Consider the following 21,226-nt stretch of genomic DNA (forward strand, 5'->3'; position numbering starts at 1 on the left):
CGGAAGTGATGCCAGGACCGGAAGCTGCCCCCCGCGGTCGGGCTGAAGATGGCGTATCAGAGCCTGCAGCAGGAGTACTTGCAGATCCCCCTAGTAACGCGGGCCTACACCACCGCCTGTGTGCTCACTACTGCCGCTGTGGTAGGTGCTTCGCCTGGGCCTGGGGGTAGGGGACTGGCTGGCGACTGGAACACAGAAGGGGCAACCATGGCTGATTGGACTATTTGGGCGGGGAAGAAGAGAGTGAGAGTGTCCGTTTGTTTCCCCTTCCCCGGGACGAGGTCTGGGGAGGAGGTGTCTGATCGCCTTTCCACCACCACCCCTCCCGACCACGAAAAGGTGGCGGATCAGCACTTTGGAATGAAATACAATGCAAAATAAATCAGCAATGTGACACCTTGTGATACATGTGCAGTACAAATTAAATGCTACTGTTTAAATGGTCTTCAAGGATGGGGAGTCCTGGAGGTGCTCAGTTACCAATGTTTGAAGGTGACCAAATAAGTTTTTATCATGATTTGGAGGTGCAGGTGTTGGACTAGGTTGTACAAAGTTAAAAATCACACGACACCAGGTTATAGTCCAACAGGGTTATTTGGAAGCACTCGCTTTCGGAGTGCCGCTCCAGTGCCCCGAAAACTACTGCTTCCAAATAAACCTGTTCGACTATAATCTGGTGTTTTGTGATTTTGTCAAAATAGTCATTGGCATATGAATCTTTACTTGCTCAGTAGGTGCAGTGAGTAGCTAAAAAAATTATCATAGGATCCCTGTGGAAACAGGCCATTCAGCCCAACAGGTCCACACCAACCTTCCAAAGAGTAAAACTGCCCCTCAGGGTCATTCTGCTAACCTATAACTCTCCATCTATCCTCTGACTAACACATCTAACGTACTCATTCCTGAACATTATTGGAAATGTAGCTTGGCCCTGCACATCTTTGGATCATGGGAGGAAAGCGAAGCACCTGGAGGAAACTTGCACAGGGAGAATGTGCACACTCCACACAGTCAGTTACCCAAGGCTGGAATCAAACCTGAGTCACTGGCGCTATGAGGCAGCAATGCTCACCACTAAGCCACTGTGTCGCCCTTATGCTGAATGTGGCCTTTGTTGGAGTATGACACCATTTCTGGGCAAAGTTAAAAAGCATACAACATCAGATTATAGTCCAACAGGTTTATTTGGAAGCAGTAGCTTTCCAAGCAGGTTTACTTGGAAAGCTAGTGCTTCCAAATAAACCTGGTCCAATACCGCATCTCCAAATCATGACCATTTCTGGGGATCACTATTCAAGAAGCAAGTGAACATTTGGAAAGGGTGCAGAACAGATTTTCTGAAATAGTTCCAAAGAAGGGAATTGCATCTCCGGACAACCTGCAGTTTACTGTAGAAAAGGGGAAATAGCAAACCTAAAATCCAGAGGAAATTAATAGTGGATCAGAGATGGGAACTGTACTTTTTTTTAACATAGTGTGTCTTGTGTGTAGAATGAACTTCCAGAAGAAGTGGGGATGTGAGTACAGTTACAATGTTTAAAAGATAGTAGAGGTGGCAGATCGCGTGTGAGCCTCTTAAACCCCCCCCCATGCTGGATAGGAAAGGATTAGAAGGATATGGGCCAAGTGCAGGGAAATGAGGTCAGCATTGATAGACATTTTGGTCGTATGGACCAGTTTGGGCCAAAGTGCCTGTCTCTGTGCAGTAGTACTCTATATTTACATGAATAAGAAATGTTTGGAGGGATATGGGCCAAGCGCAGGCAGGTGGGGCTAGTTTAGTTTGAGGATATGGTGTACTGTCTGTACTTCAAGAGCTAAATTATGAGGAGAGATTATTACAAGTAAAGTCTGTTTTCTCTACAACATAGAAGGTACTAACAGGAAAGTTCCATCATGTAACTGGTGAAAATACTGCCACATTAAAAATAAACTAGATTACACACCTTGGTATAATAGTTGTAGCCTTTGATTCAGACAGCTTTCATATTTAGCAAAAATTCTGCATTTTGAGACCAAATAATTTTTGAATTGTAGTTTTAAATAGAAAGTCAATAAGAGCTACTCATTCCAATTCCTCTTCCCAGTATCCTTCTCGATTCTGTTTTCAAATTCTGCAGCCACTACTAATCGAGCAGTTTGCATTACAGTAACCCCATGTTAATACACCCATTTACCCTTCATTGTTCAGAACAAAGAACAATACAGCGCAGAAACAGGTCCTACAGCCCTCCAAACCTGCACCAACACATTTTGCCCTTTTATACTAAGACTGTCTTCACTTACATGATCTGTATCCCTCTCCTCCCTTCCTATTCATGTATTCATCCAGGTGCTCCTTGAGTGCTGCTATTGTGTCTGCTTCCACCTCCTGTGGCACTTACCACCTTTTGTGTTTTTTTTTGCTTCGTCTGATCTACCTTTCTTACCAGGTTTCCAGCCATTGCACAGTTTAATTCAGGTTCATGGATGATTAGAAAGTAACAGAATAACTGTCCCACAACATTGTATCAGTGATTATACAGTTGAAACTCAGTTGAAATGAGTTTGTCATTGTGAATGTCACACTACAACTGGGGAGCTAAATTGACATGACTGCTGAGGATTGTGTGTGACACCCCACATAGCTAGTCTCACCCCATTTAATGTTTCTGATAAGGACCCGGGTTTTACATATGTCCAGATAATTCGCTGGAGCAGCTAAAATTAACTGTCTGGAGCAAATTCTAGGTATACCCCCATATAATCTCTCTGTTACTGCGTTCAATCGAAACTGTTTCCCAATATAACTTGGATGTGCCCAAACATCTACAGGACATGACTGCACGTTTGGATTTAAAGAGATTTGCATAATGCTATCTATTTGTGCTTATCATCGCATTTTAAATGTCTTTTTGCTAGTATACCATTACTGGTCAAATCTAATAATGTCATGAATGTCTTATTTGTTAGATTCAAGCCATTCTTCAGAAGCATAAAACCATAATCATGGCTTATTTCAAAACTGAGGTCATGCTTCACTCTCCGAAATGTCATCTTAAGGGTGAAGTTTTAAACTGAGTCACCATGTGCCTTCTCAATTAGGTGGGAGAGATCCCATTCCTCCACCTAAAGAGTGTTTTCCAGGACCTGATTCATCTTCAATCAACATCACCAAACCAGATTAATGGTTTCTGTCATTGACATCTCAAAGCCACTCATGATTTTGAATACAAGTATCAAATCTTCTCTTGCCTTTCTCAGCTGTAAGAATTACCTGAGTTACCCTAGTTTTCCCAGACTGAAGACCTTCATCTCTAGCGTAACTCCTGAGAATCCTACTTTAACCACATCCAGAATTCAACACACTCCTTGAGCTTAGATTCAGCCAGTGCTTTTTGAAGGTTGAACAAGACATCCTTGTTTTTGGACCAATACTGTGAATATTGAAAAAGTGAAGTAAAATCAATCAGTGCTGGAATTCACAGCAGGCCAGGCAATGTCAGCAAAGGGAGAAACAGTGTTAGCATTTGAGGTCTAATACCTTTAATCAGAACTGAAGAAAGATAGAAACATTTTAGCTTTTGAACCAGTGAAAGGGGAAAGAGGCAGGAAGAAGAAAAGGGTACCTCTGTGACTGGGTGGAAAGCAGGAGAAATTAACTAAGTCCTTTCATTATGTAAAAGCTGTGGTCACAGACCAGACTGTCAACTTTTGACCAGATCATTTGATCCCAGACTAAATAGCTAAGTTATGATGTAATCTGGTTAGGAACAAGTAGCTTTTATTTTTATAGTAGCTGAAAAGTAAGATGCAAGGGTCTTCCCAGGAAAGTGAAGACACAAACATTTTGTGAATTTGAACAAAGCAATAAATTTTACAATATTAATGCAGAAATGCAGACTACAATGTATGTACACCTTATATTGTCATCCAGAATTAGACATGGTGAGTAATTAAACAACTAATTAGTTCTGGGTATGAGTAACAATCTGATTAAGCACCTTATGGTGCCCATCAAATAAAAAATGCCATCATGAAAAACACCACAGCACCTCACCCCCTCCCCGGATATCAATGCAAATTAAGCCATCAAATCTCAAAATTTCACAAGGGATTCCCAATTCTTCACTTTCTTTCTGTTCTTCACAATCTGACTTTGAAACTCCCTCGTAAGTGTTTCTTCCTCATGGACTGCTTCACAGACTGTTCCTGTTCTCGTCAATCACCCACCTATCCTCTAACATCATTCCCATTTTAAAGGAGGCTTTAAAACCTCTTTGGAACCAATTCCTGTAAGATTTCCATCCTTGTTTCCTTTGGTCACCCAGGATGCATCACATCAAGACCTCAGGATTTTCCTGCTTTGAGAATTGGCTTTCTTTTATTTTCTTCTCCTTCACTGATTTCAATCTTATCCATTTTTTTTCCACCCCTCTTCATTTGCAGTTGTTCTGGTAACATCTTTCCCTTGTGAGGCCAGACTAAAAATGCTCATTTAATGCCTCCACCAGGCCCACTGCTTCCAGATGAAGATCTGGAAGGCTCTGATTGAATGGCAGCACATTCCAGATCCTACCCGCTTATTGAAAATGTTTTTTATTATGTCACCAATGTTTTGTTTTGTCAGTATTGTTAAGTCCATCAGTTCCTGACTTATCACCCATGGGAACAGTTTCTTTCCATTTTGTCCATTGGCTTCATGATTTTGAATACTGATGCAAACATTATCTCAAACTTAAAGAGAACAGCCCCAGCTTCTCCAGTCTATCCACATAATGAAGCTCCCTCATGCCTGGAAGCACATTCATAAGTATTGGCTGCACTGTCTTTCTGTGTATTTTGTTTATCCTCTACTTGTGCACACCCGCCGCTAAATTAGTTGAAACGCTGCCTCAAGGATATTAAGTTAAAAATCACATACCAGGTTATAGTTCAACAGGTTTAATTGGAAGCACACTAGCTTTCGGAGCGACGCTCCTTCATCAGGTGGTAGTGGAGGGCTCAATCCTAACACACAATTTATAGCAAAAAATTTACAGTGTGATGTAACTGAAATTATACATTGAAAAATTGATTGTCTGTTTAGTCTTTCATCTGTTTGAATACCATGATAGTTTCACTTCTTTCATGTGTAAATCACAAAACCTTTTTTTTAAAATTTGCAGTCTCAGGTTAGCTGTTAACAATGGTGATAGCTAGACAATATGTTGAAGGTGTTAGCCCCCTGTGTTCTCTGTCTGTGCCATGATGTTTAGATTGATTCTAATCTAAAAAGTGAGCTAACGGAGTTTTACATGAATTCATGCAGTTTTTGAGCAAAGTACAATGTAACCCTGCAAGTCCAAATCAAGAATATTACAACTTGCCTCCACCAACAATCTCTCATTCCTCCCATTGACCAACCATGTCGTACCTTCTACCTTTCCTCACCTATCCTCACTTCACCACTCAGCTCCTGCCACCCCCTTTATTTGCAGCTCCCCCTTCATCCACACCCCCCCCCCCCCCCCCCCCCCGTCCCGAAGAAGGGTTACACCAGAAACGTCGACTTCCCCACCTCCTGATGCTGCTGGCTTGCTGTGTTCTTCCAGCCTCTTGCCTGTTTACTTTGGATTCCAGTATCTGTAGTTTTTTTTTGTCTCTAATCAAAGATATTGTTAGCAGCATTGTTCAAGTGCGACTTATTTACCTCCTGAACCCACTGCCTGAGGAATTTGAAGTCCTTCATTCTGCAACTGCATGTTAACCTCTTTTAATTTACTATTCCTATAAACAAACTTGTGTGTAGCGCTGGGAATGATTCCAAGATTATCTGTGAAATCCTACTCTTTAATTTCCTTCAGAACTAATCAAATTTGGCAGATCTCAAACCTTTTGCCCCCTACATTCCTGGTTCCCAAATGAGCTTCTGTAGTCCTCCCCCAAAATGTTCTGAGTGCTGTTAGCCCTTTACTGTGGAATGAGAGGAGCAACAGACAATGCAGGGGTTTCATGTCAGCAGTTGCAGAAACAATTGTCTGTCATAACTATGGAGTCTCCTACAGCTATTGTGTCTTGCAGTTCCTTCTACCATCATTTATCCCATTGTATTGTGGGTGGGCTTTAAGACCGCACTTCAAAAGTACATCATTTGCTGTAAATTGTTTTAGGATAATGTGAGGTGCTATGAGGTACAATTTTCATCCTTGTTTTGTAAAGTAAATCTCTAATGTCTTGTTTACTTTCTTTCAGCAATTAGAAATAATCACACCATTCCAGCTGTACTTCAATCCCGAACTTATATTTAAACACTACCAAGTAAGTTTGTTTATTAGATTAATGCATAACACTGCATGGTTTGTATATACTCACTATTCCTAATATTTCCAGTTCAGCCACAGTTATTCCCCTTATAATGTTCTGATAATGTCAGAAAATGCTGAATTACACAGGCTGTCATGGCTTTGTGAATTGTAAGTTGAACAGTAAAAATCTAAAATGGCGATGTGAATTGAATTGAATTGAATTTATTGTCATGTGTACCGAGGCACAGTGAAAAGCTTTGTCTTACAAGCAAAACAGGCAGATCACAGAGTTAAATAGCAGAGATAAGTAAATAATAGGTAAACAGCGGCACAAACAAAAACACAAGTACAGGTGAATGTTAAGTGTTTGTGAGTCCATTCAGTATTCTAACAACAGTAGGGTAGAAATCGTTGCCAAACGGGCTGTGCGTGTGTACAGGCTTCTGTCCCTTCTCTCCGATGGTAGAGGTTGTGGAAAAACATTGCCAGGGTGGGATGGATCTTTGAGAATGCTGGCGGCCTTTCTTTGACAGATGGATTCTATAGATGGGATGTTGGCCTTTGTGATTGTCCAGGCAGAATTCACACTCTCTGTAACTGTCTTCGATCTTGAATGGCACAGTTGCCATACCAGATAGTGATACATCCAGACAGAATGCTCTTGATGGTGCACCTATAAAAGTTGGCAAGGGTATTCGCCGTCATGCCAAATGTCCTCAGCTGCCTGAGGAAGAAGAGACGTTGTTGGGCCTTTGTAACCAGTGCGTTCACATGAAGAGTCAAAGAAAGCTTGTTGTGGATGACCACTCCCAGGAGCTTGACACGCTCCAAGAGCTGATTTTTATCAATAGCTATGGTGTCTTTAGTAAGTTATTTGTTCATTTCTCACCCTGTCCCCTGTAGTGTATATCATCGCTCGCCTGCCTACAGTAGTATCTCAATGCTGGGATACATAATTGGCTGCAGGTGACTGATTCCCCAACCTGCATTTAGCAGCTGCCGAAACATCACAGTAAGCATCAGCAACTCTGTCCTTCGAGATAGTTATTGTGAACCTGAAAACATAGTGCTCGCACACAATTATGTCCTTTAGATGTCCTCCTTAGTCTGTTTGTTTTCTCACGTCATTTTAATTGACAATTGTTGGAGACACCCAGTCCTTGCTTTCTTTGCCCCATCCAAAGTTTCTGGTGTTCACTCCTTATTAGTTGATGTTACTAGGATTTTGACTGGCATTATGATGTTGACATTCCCAAAGAACCTTCACAGTTCCAATTTCCTCCTTCCTCAGTACACTGAGTGTCAGTGCTGTGATTTAGCTGAGTACTATCGAGAGGAGCGAGGAATTTTTTTAAAAATGAATCGTAAAGGAATTGAAATGGATTTCCAGACTGTAACATTAATCCGTGTTTTCTTTTCTTGTAGGTTTGGAGATTAATTACAAATTTCCTGTTTTTTGGTACAGTGGGATTTAATTTTTTGTTTAATATGATATTCCTGTATCCTTTTGACAGCTGTTGAAATTACATGTAGAAATTTTTAAAAACTGCTTTTTGTGTAAGAATCAAACTGATTGATGATTGCTAAAGATGTCTGTTTACAAATTGCATTTGCAACAGGTAAAGAAATCAGGTTTAAGGAGAGTGTTTATTCCCTCCAAAAACATTTTTTTGCTTTCATAATTTTTACTTTGATACACCTTGTGTTTTCTTAACCATTACTGCAGATATCGATACTGCCGGATGCTTGAAGAAGGGTCATTCAGGGGTCGAACTGCAGACTTTGTCTTTATGTTTCTCTTTGGTGGATTTTTGATGACTGTATCCTTCAGCTTTTTCTTTAGTATATATGATACCAAACTATTTTCAAAGATCAGTAAATTAATTAATTATATTTTAACAAGCATATAGCTGTCATTCAATAACATCAACATTTTGCCACAGAACTCACTGGCTTCCACTGTCACTCATACCCTTATCCCATCTAATGATAGCTTCCCACAGGCTCCTGGTGAAGATCAATGAATTCAACACAAACTTGAATCACATTAAGGAGTTTCATACCTCTTTAAATCCATTGGTCATTGATCTTAATAACTGGCCTTGGTCTGCTGTGTTTTTATTTTTAATCCATTATTCTCCTCATGCAAGCAATCTCTAGGTTGTGACCTGGTTCCATTCTTGAGTCCATTCAGAAGTGGACTTGTAGGCAAGTCAAACACAAAGCAGGACACTGTAAAATGGCCATTCATAAGTACTGTGAAGTATACATCATATCTTTGATTATTATTTTTAGTTATTATTAATATATCCCATATGGGATTCCATTAATCAGTTTTGTAAGTTGGATGTTCATAAATCATGTATCCCTGTAATGTGTTTCTCAGGTGTTGCAGGTTTTCTATAGTTCTCATAGCTTCCATGCCTTGCATAGCTTCCACCTTGCCCATGGCACTGTCACATCTGGCAGTGACTGATGTATACGTCTTCATCATTTGCTTTAGTGCTTAAAATATTCCATTGTTCCATTTTTCTGGTGGAGTTGCCTCATTGAGCATTTTGATCCAACCAGGACAGCTTGAACACAGGGGAAAATTGCAAGCAATCAAAGAGCACAGTAAATTATTAAACCTAAGCTTTACTTACATCGGGTAGATCATGGTGCCTTACTGAAATGGGTAATGAGGGCAACCTCTCCCTGTTCTCTCCCTCCTCTGACTTTCCCCCAATTGTCATCCATGCACCTGTTCTCTTGTTCTTGTTCTTCTCAGTCCACTCCTTTTATTCACCCCACCTTACCTTCTTTGACACAGGCAGAAATCTGCTAATCCTGTTGAAAATGTTTGACTTTTTTCCTCCTTAACTTTATGTCAGATCTTTGGCTTGTTTGTCAATCTAGTGTTCCTGGGTCAGGCCTTTACTATAATGCTCGTCTATATATGGAGCAGGCGAAATCCTTACGTCAGGATGAACTTCTTTGGGCTCCTTAATTTTCAGGCTCCATTCCTGCCCTGGGTATTAATGGGCTTCTCATTGTTGCTTGGGAATTCAATCATAGTGGATTTGTTAGGTAAGCAAGCAATGCTGTGTCAAGGAAAAGCATTGAACAGTGTGTAAGTGGTATTTTTTGAATGTACATGTGATATGGTCTGATCATTTCATGGTATTATTTGGAAAGGAAACTGGAAATTTGGTGTGGTTAACTGTTGGTGCGATGCTGCATTCAAATCAATTCTGAATTGTATCCTGCTCACATACTTCCTAATGTGTAGAAATTACAGTGACCTGTAAATCTGCTTACAATTATCTTTCTTTTAAGTAGCCTTTTAATCATTTGACCACCATCTGCTGTCTTTAATATTGTTGGAAGATAATATATCCCTGGATTAGTAGGTTGAATAGAAACACAAATAGCATAAGAATAAAAATCCTGTACAAACAAAAGTCTCAAACCTAATAGATCCACTTCCTTTATTTTCTGTTTTATCAGTTCATTTATATTTCCAGCATATCTTTAGTTATTCATTCAGATAGGAAAATGATGGCAGTCTTGTGCAGATGCATCCACTACAGGTCACCTGTGCCCAGTCTGATTGTCTAATCATGTTTCTAGTGTCCTAGCAATGCAAATCCTTCCCTTTCTAGCTACGTATTTACCTGTCTTGTACTGACTTGGGCACACAATCCCTGGAGATCATGCTTCTGATCTCACATTTAATTTGCACAGTCACTCTGACATTCTGCGCACAATGATCGGTTTGTCCACATTGACTTCCTGTTGTGAAAGTCACTACACACATGGATCTGACAGCCTTGCACAGCAGAATTAGTAATACGAATTACTAATGCTAGTTATGATCCCAGCTGATGGTAATACAAGTCAGATCCTAGAATTAAACCTAGCTTGATGGATCGTATTTTGCCACTTCAACACATCACCATGTCCCCTTGCTAACATCCCTAGCTCAAGCTTACTACAGTGCTCAAGCAAAGCTCAGCACAAGCTGAAAGATCAGCACCTCATTTTCTTTTTAGGAACTCTGTAGCCTTTTGGATTCAATAGCGAGTTCAACTATTTTAGAGCTTGAGGACATGTCCTTACCCAAACCTGCACACACCCAGTCTTGTCTTCATGTGGGCTGCTACTACACACAGCCCATTGCCAGCTACCAATAGCCCCCATCAGCAGCTATTCATTTTCATGATAGACTTTTAATTGTTCCTTTGTTTTTCTCTCTCTTTGGGCTCAATCTTTATTTATTGTTTATTCTGTACCTTTTCCCCACACCATCTTCTGTGTAAGTATTAATCTTTCCTCAGCTACCATCAGTTCTGAAAAAGAGTCATTAGGATCTGAAGATTGACTTTGATTTCTGTCCAGAGATACTGTCAGACCTGTTGACCTTTTCCAGCAATTTCTGTTTTTGTTTCTGATTTCCAGCGTCTGCAGTACTTTTGGTATTTTGTGTATGTGTTGACAAAATGTTTTTATCTGTTTGGTTAATGAACTTGGTAGTTAGTCACAGAGACATATCCTCTTGAGGTTTAGACTTTCTTTCAGAGCGCAATAGATTGTTATTACATAAAAGTTTGTATTTTTAATTATTCTATCTAAATGTAGATGACAATTAGCAAGTTCCAACTAGAATCATAGAATCCCTTTGGCATAGAAGCAGGCCATTCTGGGTGTTCAGGTCCATTGTTCCCTAAAGTTGGCAATGCAGGTAGATCAAGTGGTCAAGAAAGCATACGGCATGCTTTCCTTCATCGGATGGGGTATTGAGTACAAGAGTTGGCAGGTCATGTTACAGTTGTATAGGACTTTGGTTTGGCCACATTTGCAATACTGTGTACAGTTCTGGTCATCACATGCTTAAAAGGATGTGGATGCTTTGGAGGGGGTGCAGAGGAGGTTCACCAGGATGTTGCTTGGTGTGGAGAGTGCGAGCTATGAAGAGAGTTCGAGTAGATTAGGATTATTTTCATCAGAAAGACAAAGATTGGAGGGGGCACCTGATTGAGGTCTACAAAATCATGAGAGGTATAGACAGGACGGATAGCTGTTTCCCAGAGTGGGGAACTCCATTACTCGGGATCACGAGTTCAAAGTGAGGAGGGGAAGTTTAAGGGAGATATGCGTGGAAAGTTCTTTACGTAAAGGGTAGTGGATGCCTGGAACGTGTTGCCACCGGAGGTAGTAGAGGCGGGCATGATAGGGTGTATCAAGACGAATACATGAATGGGCAGGGAGCAGAGGGATACAGATCCTTAGAACATAGGTGACAGGTTTAGATAGGGGATCTGGATCGGCGCAGCCTTGGAGGGCCAAAGGACCTGTTCCTATGCTGTAATTTCTTTATTCATTCGGTCCATCAAGTACACATCAACCCTCCCTAGACCATCCTGCCATACCCATCCCCTGTAATCCTGTTTCCCAAGGCTAACTCGCCTAGCCAGTATATCCATGGACACCATGGGCAATATAGCATGGCCAATCCATCTAACCTGCACATCTGTAGACTGAGAGAGAAACCAGAGCACTCAGCAGAAACCCACACAAACACATAGAGAATATGCAAGTTCCACACAGACAATTGCCTGAAGGTGGAATCAAATCTGGTTCCCTGGTGCTGTAAGGGAACACTGCACAGCTAAATTTTAACCTTTTTCCCCAATATCACTGTCCATTGTAGACACTTTAAAGTCCAGAAAAATTATACCATTATCTCAGCTCTTTAAGTTTCTATTTATTGACATAAATGTTTCACAAATCTGAGAATTGAAATTATTTTAGTTTTAATAACGTGCAGATTTCTAACCAAATTCTCCTGATTTGGAAGTTTCATGAACTAAAATTTCGGATCAAATTTCGGTATGAATTATACTGTAAACCCTTAGGAACATTAACATACAGACGGGATCTGGGCCTGCAGGTCCACAGTTCCCTAAAAGTTGTAACTCAAGTGACCAAGGTGATTAAGAAGGCATATGGCATGCTTGCCTTCATCAGCCTGGGCATGGAGGACAAAAGATTGGCAAACATGTTGCAACCCTTGTTAGGCCTGGAGTATTGTGTGCAGTTTTGGTAACTGCACTACTAGAAGGATGTGGAGGCTCTGGAGAGAGTGCAGAGAAGGTTCATCAGGATGTTGCCTGGTCTCGAGAGCATCGGCTATAAGGAAAGGTTAAAAAGACTGAGATTGTTTTCACTGGAAAGTCGGCGGCTGAGAGGAGACCTGATAGAGGTCTACACAATTATGAGAGGCGTAGATAGGGTAGATAGTCAGAGCTCTTTCCCAGGGTTGGAGTTTCAATTCTAAGGGGATACCGGTTCAGGTGAGAGGGGGTAAGTTGAAGGAAAACGTGCGAGGGAAGTTTCTCATGCAGAGATTGGGAAGAGCCTGGAATGCACTGTCAGAAAAGGTGATGGAAGCAGGCAAGATTTAAGAGGCATCTGGATGGTTACATGATTAGAGGGATATGGACCGAATAAGGGCAGAAAGTTTGTTTTTTAGTTTATTTAGGGCACAATGATCAGCACAAGCTTAGAGGGCTAAAGGCCCTCTTCCTGTGCTGTACTTTTCTTTGTTCTATAAACTCTTCTGCAGAATGATTTGTCACAAGGAACTCCTTCTAGGAAAGAAACTAAACTTGCATCTGCATTCGAGTTTGGCAATTTCTGAATTACATTTTTTTTAAACTTGCTCAATTCTAGCAAGGTTAGATCTCACGCAATACAGGGAGAACTAGCCATTTGGATACAGAACTGGCTCAAAGGTAGAAGACAGAGGGTGGTGGTGGAGGGTTGTTTTTCTGACTGGAGGCCTGTGACCAATGGAGTGCCACAAGGATCGGTGCTGGGCCCTGTACTTTTTATCGTTTACAAAAATGATTTGGATGCGAGAATAAGAGGTATAGTTAGTAAGTTTGCAGATGACACCAAAATTGGAGGTGTAATGGACAGTGAAAAAGGTTACCTCAGATTACAACAGGATCTTGATCAGAGGGGCCAATGGGCTGACAAGTGGCAGATGGAGTTTAATTCAGATAAATGCGAGGTGATACATTTTGGGAAAGCAAATCTTAGCAGGACTTATACACTTAATGGTCAGGTCCTAGGGAGTATTGCTGAACAAAGAGACCTTAGAGTGCAAGTTCATAGCTCCTTGAAAGTGGAGTCGCAGGTAGGTAGGATAGTGTTGAAGGTGTTTGGTATGCTTTCCTTTATTGGTCAGAGTATTGAGTACAGGAGTTGGGAGGTCATGTTGTGGCTGTACAGGACATTGGTTAGGCCACTGTTGGAATATTGCGTGCAATTCTGGTCTCCATCCTATCGGAAAGATGTTGTGAAACTTGAAAGGGTTCAGAAAAGATTTACAAGGAAGTTGCCAGGGTTGGAGGATCTGAGCTATATGGAGAGGCTGAACAAGCTGGGGCCGTTTTCTCTGCAGCGTCGGTGGCTGAGGGGTGACCTTATAGAGGTTTACACAATTATGAGGGGCAAGGATAGGATAAATAGACAATGACTCCCCCACCCCAGGGAAAAGACTAGAACTAGAGGGCATAGATTTAGGGTGAGAGGGGAAAAGATATAAAAGAGACCTAAGGGGCAACTTTTTCACACAGAGGGTGGTACATGTATGGAATGAGCTACCAGAGGAAGTGGTGGAGGCTGGTACAATTGCAACATTTAAAAGGCATCTAGATGGGTATACGAATAGGAAGGGTTTGGAGGGATATGGGCCGGGTACTGGCAGGTGGGACTAGATTGACTTGGGATATCTGGTCAGCATGGACAGATTGCACGGAAGGGTCTGTTTCCATGCTGTACATCTCTATGACTATTCTTCTGAACTGAAAGCAATGACTTTAAGTGTTTACCCTATCTGCCATAAACCCAACAGTATGAGCGTATTTCAAATAACACCACTGAGGTGTACAGTCAGCTGCTTTTTGACAAATGCTGGATTTAGCTCACTCCCATAATAACTCACTGACCTTTCTCATTGTAAATAAAACATTTCACAAAAGTAACCAACACCCATCTGCTTCTATTTTGAAGTATAAATTCAAAAATTATTTTAATATGGAAATATAACACATCCTTTTTTATCCATAGAGTTCCTTCCTTCTCTCACACCTGTTGTACAGTGTTGATGATACACTTAGCCTGAGGATTTGAGAGAATTTTTACTTTTCCATGAAGACTTTTAACATCAAAAGGAAATTGCACTCTCAAAGCAATATTTCTAACAAGCATTTCATTTAAGTGAACAATCCCTTTGAGGTCCTTAAAAGGTGTCAGACCACATTTCAGGGATTGAGAGAGCTGATTTGGCAGCATATTTAGGAAGGGAATATTGACCGGAAAATGTGTAGATTCATCATTGTGATACCTGGACTCCAAAAGTTAAATTACAATGTGAGAAGAAAATGGGGCAGTGTTTCCTGGAACTTAGAAGGCAGCAGGGACGATTTGATAGTTAAATAGGACAGGTAGAAACTATTTCTTTTCGTCAGACATCTAGGACAAGTAATCATCATCTAATCACTTGATCCAGATCTATTAGGAATTAATCCAGGAAACACTGCATGTGTGTACAAGTTTGGAATTCTCATCCACAACCAATAATTGATGCTGGATCAATTATTAATTTTAAATCTGAGATTAGTTTTGTTAATGATGGTATTTGGGAAATATGGGGTAAGGTGGTAATATGAAGTTAAGTCATTGAATAGCTTGAATATAATGAATGGCTGAACATACTTGAGGGACCAAATAGCCCTACTCCTGTTTCTAGATGCTGGCACCATATTCTCAGTCCTGCCAAACCTTGAGCCTTCTTTCTGATGCCCCAAGAACCCCCTCTGTGCCCTAAGGATCCTTATTCTCAAGGCATCCAGTATTTATAAAACCTTCCATGGACCCAGAGTAAATGAGGTGTTTTGATGGAGCAGAGAAGGCAAAACCATTTCCACTGACAGAGTTGAAATAATTGGTTTAACAGACGCTGGGGAAATGTGGAGAAATTATTTTATGCAACAAGTTGTTTCATCCGGATTGCACAGCCTGAAAGGAAGGCAGAAAAACATTCAGTGCATTGGATAAATACTTTGTGGATAAACAACGGGGAGTGAACCTGATTGGATAGCTTCCGTTATAGGCCTAAGATTCCACAATGCAAGAGGTCTGAAAAATCCATTGCAAGTTGATGGTAATCTGGAGGAAACAAGTCCTGTTGACAGCGTACTTCACTATGCATTTAAGGTCGTGCTGCAGCTATTTTGTCTTTCTAGCTTTACCTAGTTGTTGTTTGATTTTAGGAATCGCTGTTGGTCATATCTATTATTTCTTGGAAGACGTATTTCCAAACCAACCTGGTGGGGGTCGGCTGCTCAGGACACCAAACATTTTGTAAGTTGTTTTTATTGAAGTGATCATTGTTTGGGATATATGATAGAATCTCTAAAATGTGGAAGTAGGCCATTGAGCCCATCAAGTTCACAGCACCCTCCGAAGAGCATCCCACCCAGACCACCCCCAACACCCCACCCTATCCCTGTAACCCTGCATTTCCCATGTCTAATCCATCTACCCTGCTCATCCCAGTTTGCTATGGGCAATTTAACATGGCCAATCCACCTAACCTGCACATCTTTGTACTGTAGGAGGAAACCAGGGTACCAAGAGGTCTTCTAGAGTTACTGTAATCTCCCTTTCAGAAATATTATCACTGCCCACCTCCCTTCAAGACTGTCCTGAGCTGAGTTAACAAAGAGGCTGAATGTGACTGCAACATGCCTCTCCTTGTTCTCATTACAGTCAATCACTCCATGCTCCTCTAGCTCTCCCCTGTATTAATGATATACAGGTAGCATGGGGAAGCAGGACCCAGAGGTTGAGGTTTGGATGGTGAGCGATTGATGCATGTTGTGGGCGAAACTTTTGAAGGGGTTTAGATTTTCAGAGGCATCCTTGTGGTTGCCATTTTGCTCGCTGGGTGTATGACAGCAGGTGCCTGTTATTATCTCAGAACTACCTCACAATGTTTGTGTAACACACAGTGTGTAAGCATTGATGCAGAGACAGAGCTGGGGTTTACAACATAACTCGCTTCTGGCAAATCCATTGACCAATCATCACCTACTTTGGCCTACTTTGCCAGCTTGGAGAGAAGAGTCCACTGTTGCCTTGTTGGCACCCTGAGCTGATCCAATTGGTATGGCCACCTTTATTCATCTTGAGTAGTACAGGATATCATACTGCTGCATTTATTCCAGAAACAAAGACTGATTTTGTGCTTTGTTCCCATTGTGAACCACAGTAGTCTCTCCGTACCTGCGGGGGATGTGTTCCAAGACCTACAAAACCACGGATAGGTGTGAACCCATTCATTTAAATGGGAAACGTACCTTCCCAGCAGTCCCTAGTCCCTGATTCCAGAAGGTAAACTGCAGGTAACTGTAACCATGGAAACTGGACCCCTGGATATGGGGTCACCCTATACTGTGAAGATTGTGACCTGATCTGATAATTCACACCCAGCCTGATGTGCAAGTTTTGCTATTGACTATTGTTGTTATTTGGGAAATATGGGGTAAGGTGGTAATATGAAGTTAAGTCATTGAATAGCTTGAATATAATGAACGGCGGAACATACTTGAGGGACCAAATTGCCCTACTCCTGTTTCTAGATGCTGGCACTATATTCTCAGTCCTGCCAAACCTTGAGCCTTCTTTCTAATGCTGTTATGTTGTTTCCATAACTAATCCCAGGAATGGGGTCTGTTTTCTCTGGCAGGAAAATTGTTTTTGATATTCCGGAAGAAGACCCCAACTACAATCCATTGCCTGAGGACCGGCCTGGGGGTTTCAACTGGGGTGAAGGACAGCGACTTGGGGGCTAGATGCAAACCAGCTGTAAGCAGCAAACACTCTGCAGGACCTCAAAGGATGTATTTGTTCTCTTTTGCCTCCCTATGTTCCCTGTCACTCTGGTTCAGTTCAATAAATGCCACCTTGCAGACTGCCAATGACTCACCCATCAGCAAGCACATTCTGTATGATGGATACCTGTCAAATCTCGAGGGCATATTATAATTGGCCAATAGTGCCTGCAGCGTTGTTTGTTTTACTGGAATCACTGACATTTCGATGAGATTTATTCCATCAAACTGGAGATCTGAGTGTTCACATTACTTGTCTCTTGGAAGATCAAATCTCTGAAGTCGCATTCACCTCAATTGAATGTGTAGCCATAATTTTTATATAACTGATCGTTTTTATGAGAAATTGCTGACTGCTGTAAGAATTCTTTTACAATGAAAACAGAACTCAACCCATCAGACCTCACTGTGATCAGAGAGATCAAATTTCCGAGCAAAAAGACAGCAGATGGAGTCTTTGATCTATTGTCAGCAGGATTAATGCAAGAATATGTTACCTAAGCACAGTCAACCTCCACAGTCTTTCCATTGATCTATTTTGTCAGTCACACATGTGGACAGCTAAGCCCAGTAGATGTCAGTTTAGCCTGTAGCTAACCAGTATTGGTTAAACAGACTAATCAGTTGGTATTACACATTCTTTCCCTGTTACAGGCTGGTGTCAGATGTGTAACCTGTTCAAACACAGAAAACTTTACACAATTAGCTACCAATAATCTGAGAATACCTTCGGAACTTTATCAGTGTTGCAAAGCCTGGCAACTAGGTAACGTAAACCTGCAGCTAGAAATGTGTTTGCTTGTGATATGTTAATTCTGAGATTCACACAACCCAATATAAGCTGCCCAAGTAATGGAGTGGGTATGTAATCTTACTGTCAGAAATGATTTGACAGCAGAAGGCAAACATTTCAGATGCATGCAATGGGAGGCTGAGATATCGTTTTCTGTAAACTAATCCTCTATTAAATTCTTACAAATTAATTAGCAGCACCCAATTGTAGAGATATCTCAAACAAATTGCCTTCAAATCCAAATATTAAGAATGTGTGGTCTATATTACAACTGCCAACTTGGATAAATTCCATTAAATGAAGCATGTATAACACGATTCTCGTGTTCACAATGTCCCACATGAATCTTAGCTGGGCTGGTGTCCTTGCTGACAGAAGTTGATTGCAGGCTGGAATTACTAGCTTTTGATTACAAAGCAGTGTTTAATTTCAAGGTCCAAGAACCAGAGGAAATGCTGTGAGCACAACGGGACTAACAGCAGATCAACCAAATGACTGTGAACCAAGAGCAACTCTGTAATCGGGCAGGGAGATTGACAAGCTAAAAACTGTTCTTCTCATATAAACGAGAAAACATCGCAGATGTTGGAAATCTGAAATGTGAAGATGCCGGAAATACTCCGCAGGTCAGGCAAAATTTCTGAAGAGAGAAGGCTAACATTTCGTAAAATGGTTTGGACACTGGGGAGAACTCCCCTGCTCCTCTTCAGAATGGTGTGTAGATATTTTATGTTGGTGTGAAAACCTGTACTCCAGTAAACCACAGACTTGTACTGCAAAGTTTGAAACATTTTAATCAATTCACACTTGTGCCAAATCTGAAGTACTTTGGATGATTCTAATCATAAAATTTGATTTGCTAATTGTGAAACTGTTGAGTATAATCTGTGCTTACAGCAGCTTATTGAGTGCTCTAACAGAGCTACATTCTTAACTGGTTTCTTAACTATTTCAGCATATCTGATAGAGTGAACAGGAGTCTCATGTTTTTATCCTCTCTAGTTATTTTCATCAAAGCCTTTTGACAGAAATTAAATTATTTCAGTTAAAATATTTATCTCAAGATTCCTCTTTATACATGTTCCACTCCAAATCCTGCAGTGAGGGGTAGTAGGAGTAATGAGAGAAACTATTCAGTGTCTAGAAATATTCCTGACTGATAGATACTGAGATACAGCTACAGATATCTTCGTGAGACGGGACTGCAAAATGCCAGCTGGTGTCCAGATATGTTTCTGAGGGAAATGGATTAAGATACAATAAACAGTGTGCAGAAGTCTCCCTGAGAGTCTGGAGATAAAGGGGTCTGAGTATAGAGATGCACAGAAATCACTGAGGGAGAGGAAGTGAGAGACTGTAGTCTCTAAACAGATACCTCCTTGAAAGAAAGACTACAAAGACCAGATGAAGAAATGGCAGTTGTGACAGTGATCAAGAGTCTTGCAATTAAATAGTGCTTTTCACGACCTCAGAATGTTCCAACTATTCTCTAGCTAATGAAGGACTTTTGCAGGACTCTCACTATTGTGATGTTGAAAATTCTGATTTGTGCACAGCAATATTCCACTCTCAACAATGCGGTAGTGACCAGATAACTTATTTTTAATTATGCTGATAGGGGATCAATATTGATCAGAACACCAAGTAGATGTAATGGACAAGAGAAATTGCAGTCTGCAGATGCTGGAGATCAGAGCTGAAAATGTGTTGCTGGAAAAGTGCAGCAGGTCAGGCAGCATCCAAGGAGCAGGAGAATCGACATTTCAGGCATGAACCATTCCTGAAGAAGTGCTCATGCCCGAAACGTCGATTCTCCTGCTCCTTGGATGCTGCCTGACCTGCTGCGCTTTTCCAGTAACACATTTTCAGATGGAATGGACAGACAAGTGATAAGTGAAATTTAATGCAGAAAACTGAAGCAATTTATTTTGGTAGGAAGAGCAAGGAGAGAATATTCTAGGGGAAGCGCAGGAATAAAGAGCTAGGGTATAGGTGCAGGAATCTTGACAGTTTTTGAAAAGGGTTAAGGAGGCTGGGTTGTAAAAAATGAGGTGAAGGCTATAAAGACAAGGACATTATGGTGAACCTTTCTAAAATACTGGTTAACCTCAAATGAAATGTTGTTCAGTTTTGGGTACTGCACTTAGGAATGGGAAGGATTTGGAGAGGGTACAGAAAAGATTCATAGTTATGTGGATAGATTTCCAAGATAGCTACCGGAAAAATACCATAGCTGCTGTAAATACGAAACAAACGCAGAGAACACTGGAGAAACTACATATCTTGCAGCATCTGTGTAGAGGGAAACAAAGTTAACATTTCAAGTCCACTGGCACATCAGGACTGAAGAAGATTCACAGAAGACTTCTCTTTTCATAGATGCTGCCAGGCATGCTGAGTTTCTCCAGCATTTGTGTTTGTTTGGATAAATTGGGATTGTTCTCCTTGGGAGAAGGATGAGAAGAAAAGAATAGGAATAAACCATTGGTGATCCATTGGTGAAAGGATCTAGAGCAATGTGGCACAGGTATGTTGGAATTGGGGAGAAAGGAATAGCAGGAGTAACAATAAATGCAAAGATGTCACACAGCGTATGGTTCAAATCTGGAATATGCTGTTTGAGTATTATGGTGAAGGTAGATTAAATTGAGACTTTCAAAAGGGAATTAGAGAATTACTTGAAATGGGAGAATATGCAGGCAATGGGATAAAGGCAGGGCAGTGGCTGTAGGTGAATTACTCCTTCATAGAGTAATTATTCAGTGGTTTGAATGGCCTCACTCTGGGTGGTAAACGTTCTGTGACTCATTTATGAGAATGGATCCAGGGATGAGGGACTTAATTACAAGGAAAGTTTAGAGAAACTTGTTCGATTCTGCTTTAGAGAGGGTTGGAGGGAATTTTGATGTGACATTTAAAATCATGAGGGATCTGGACAGAGTTCATTGAGACAAATTATTCCTAAAAGTGAGGTTCAAGAACCTGAGAGCATAGATTTAGAGTGATTGGCAAAAGAATCAATGTCTAAAAGAAGAAAAACCACTTAAATGCACTATGTTACCTGAGAATGTGGTGGAGCCAAATTCAAAAAGGGTTTTCAAAAAGAAATTGGATCAGTATCTGAAATGAATATACTTGTGGGTTTGTGGGAAAAGGGCAGGGTTGTGGGACTAGTTGAGTGCCTCATGCAGAGCTTCAGTAGACCAAATGGTCTCCTTTGC

The 21,226-nt window shown here is 41.0% G+C and overlaps 1 protein-coding gene across 1 annotated transcript; it reads left to right on the forward strand.

Moving 5' to 3' along the window:
* Window positions 1–15: 15 nt before the first annotated feature.
* derl2 (derlin 2) lies at window positions 16–18,868 on the forward strand. The gene is made up of 7 exons (XM_060848031.1): window positions 16–141; window positions 6,214–6,279; window positions 7,692–7,765; window positions 7,993–8,086; window positions 9,140–9,335; window positions 15,590–15,680; window positions 17,068–18,868. Exons 1-7 carry the CDS (start codon window positions 49–51, stop codon window positions 17,171–17,173), a joined length of 720 nt encoding a protein of 239 aa, XP_060704014.1. The 5' UTR covers window positions 16–48; the 3' UTR covers window positions 17,174–18,868.
* The last annotated feature ends 2,358 nt before the right edge of the window (window positions 18,869–21,226 follow it).

The sequence above is a fragment of the Hemiscyllium ocellatum genome, chromosome 31 (assembly GCF_020745735.1).
Source record: "Hemiscyllium ocellatum isolate sHemOce1 chromosome 31, sHemOce1.pat.X.cur, whole genome shotgun sequence".
NCBI classification, from domain to species: Eukaryota; Metazoa; Chordata; class Chondrichthyes; order Orectolobiformes; family Hemiscylliidae; genus Hemiscyllium; species Hemiscyllium ocellatum.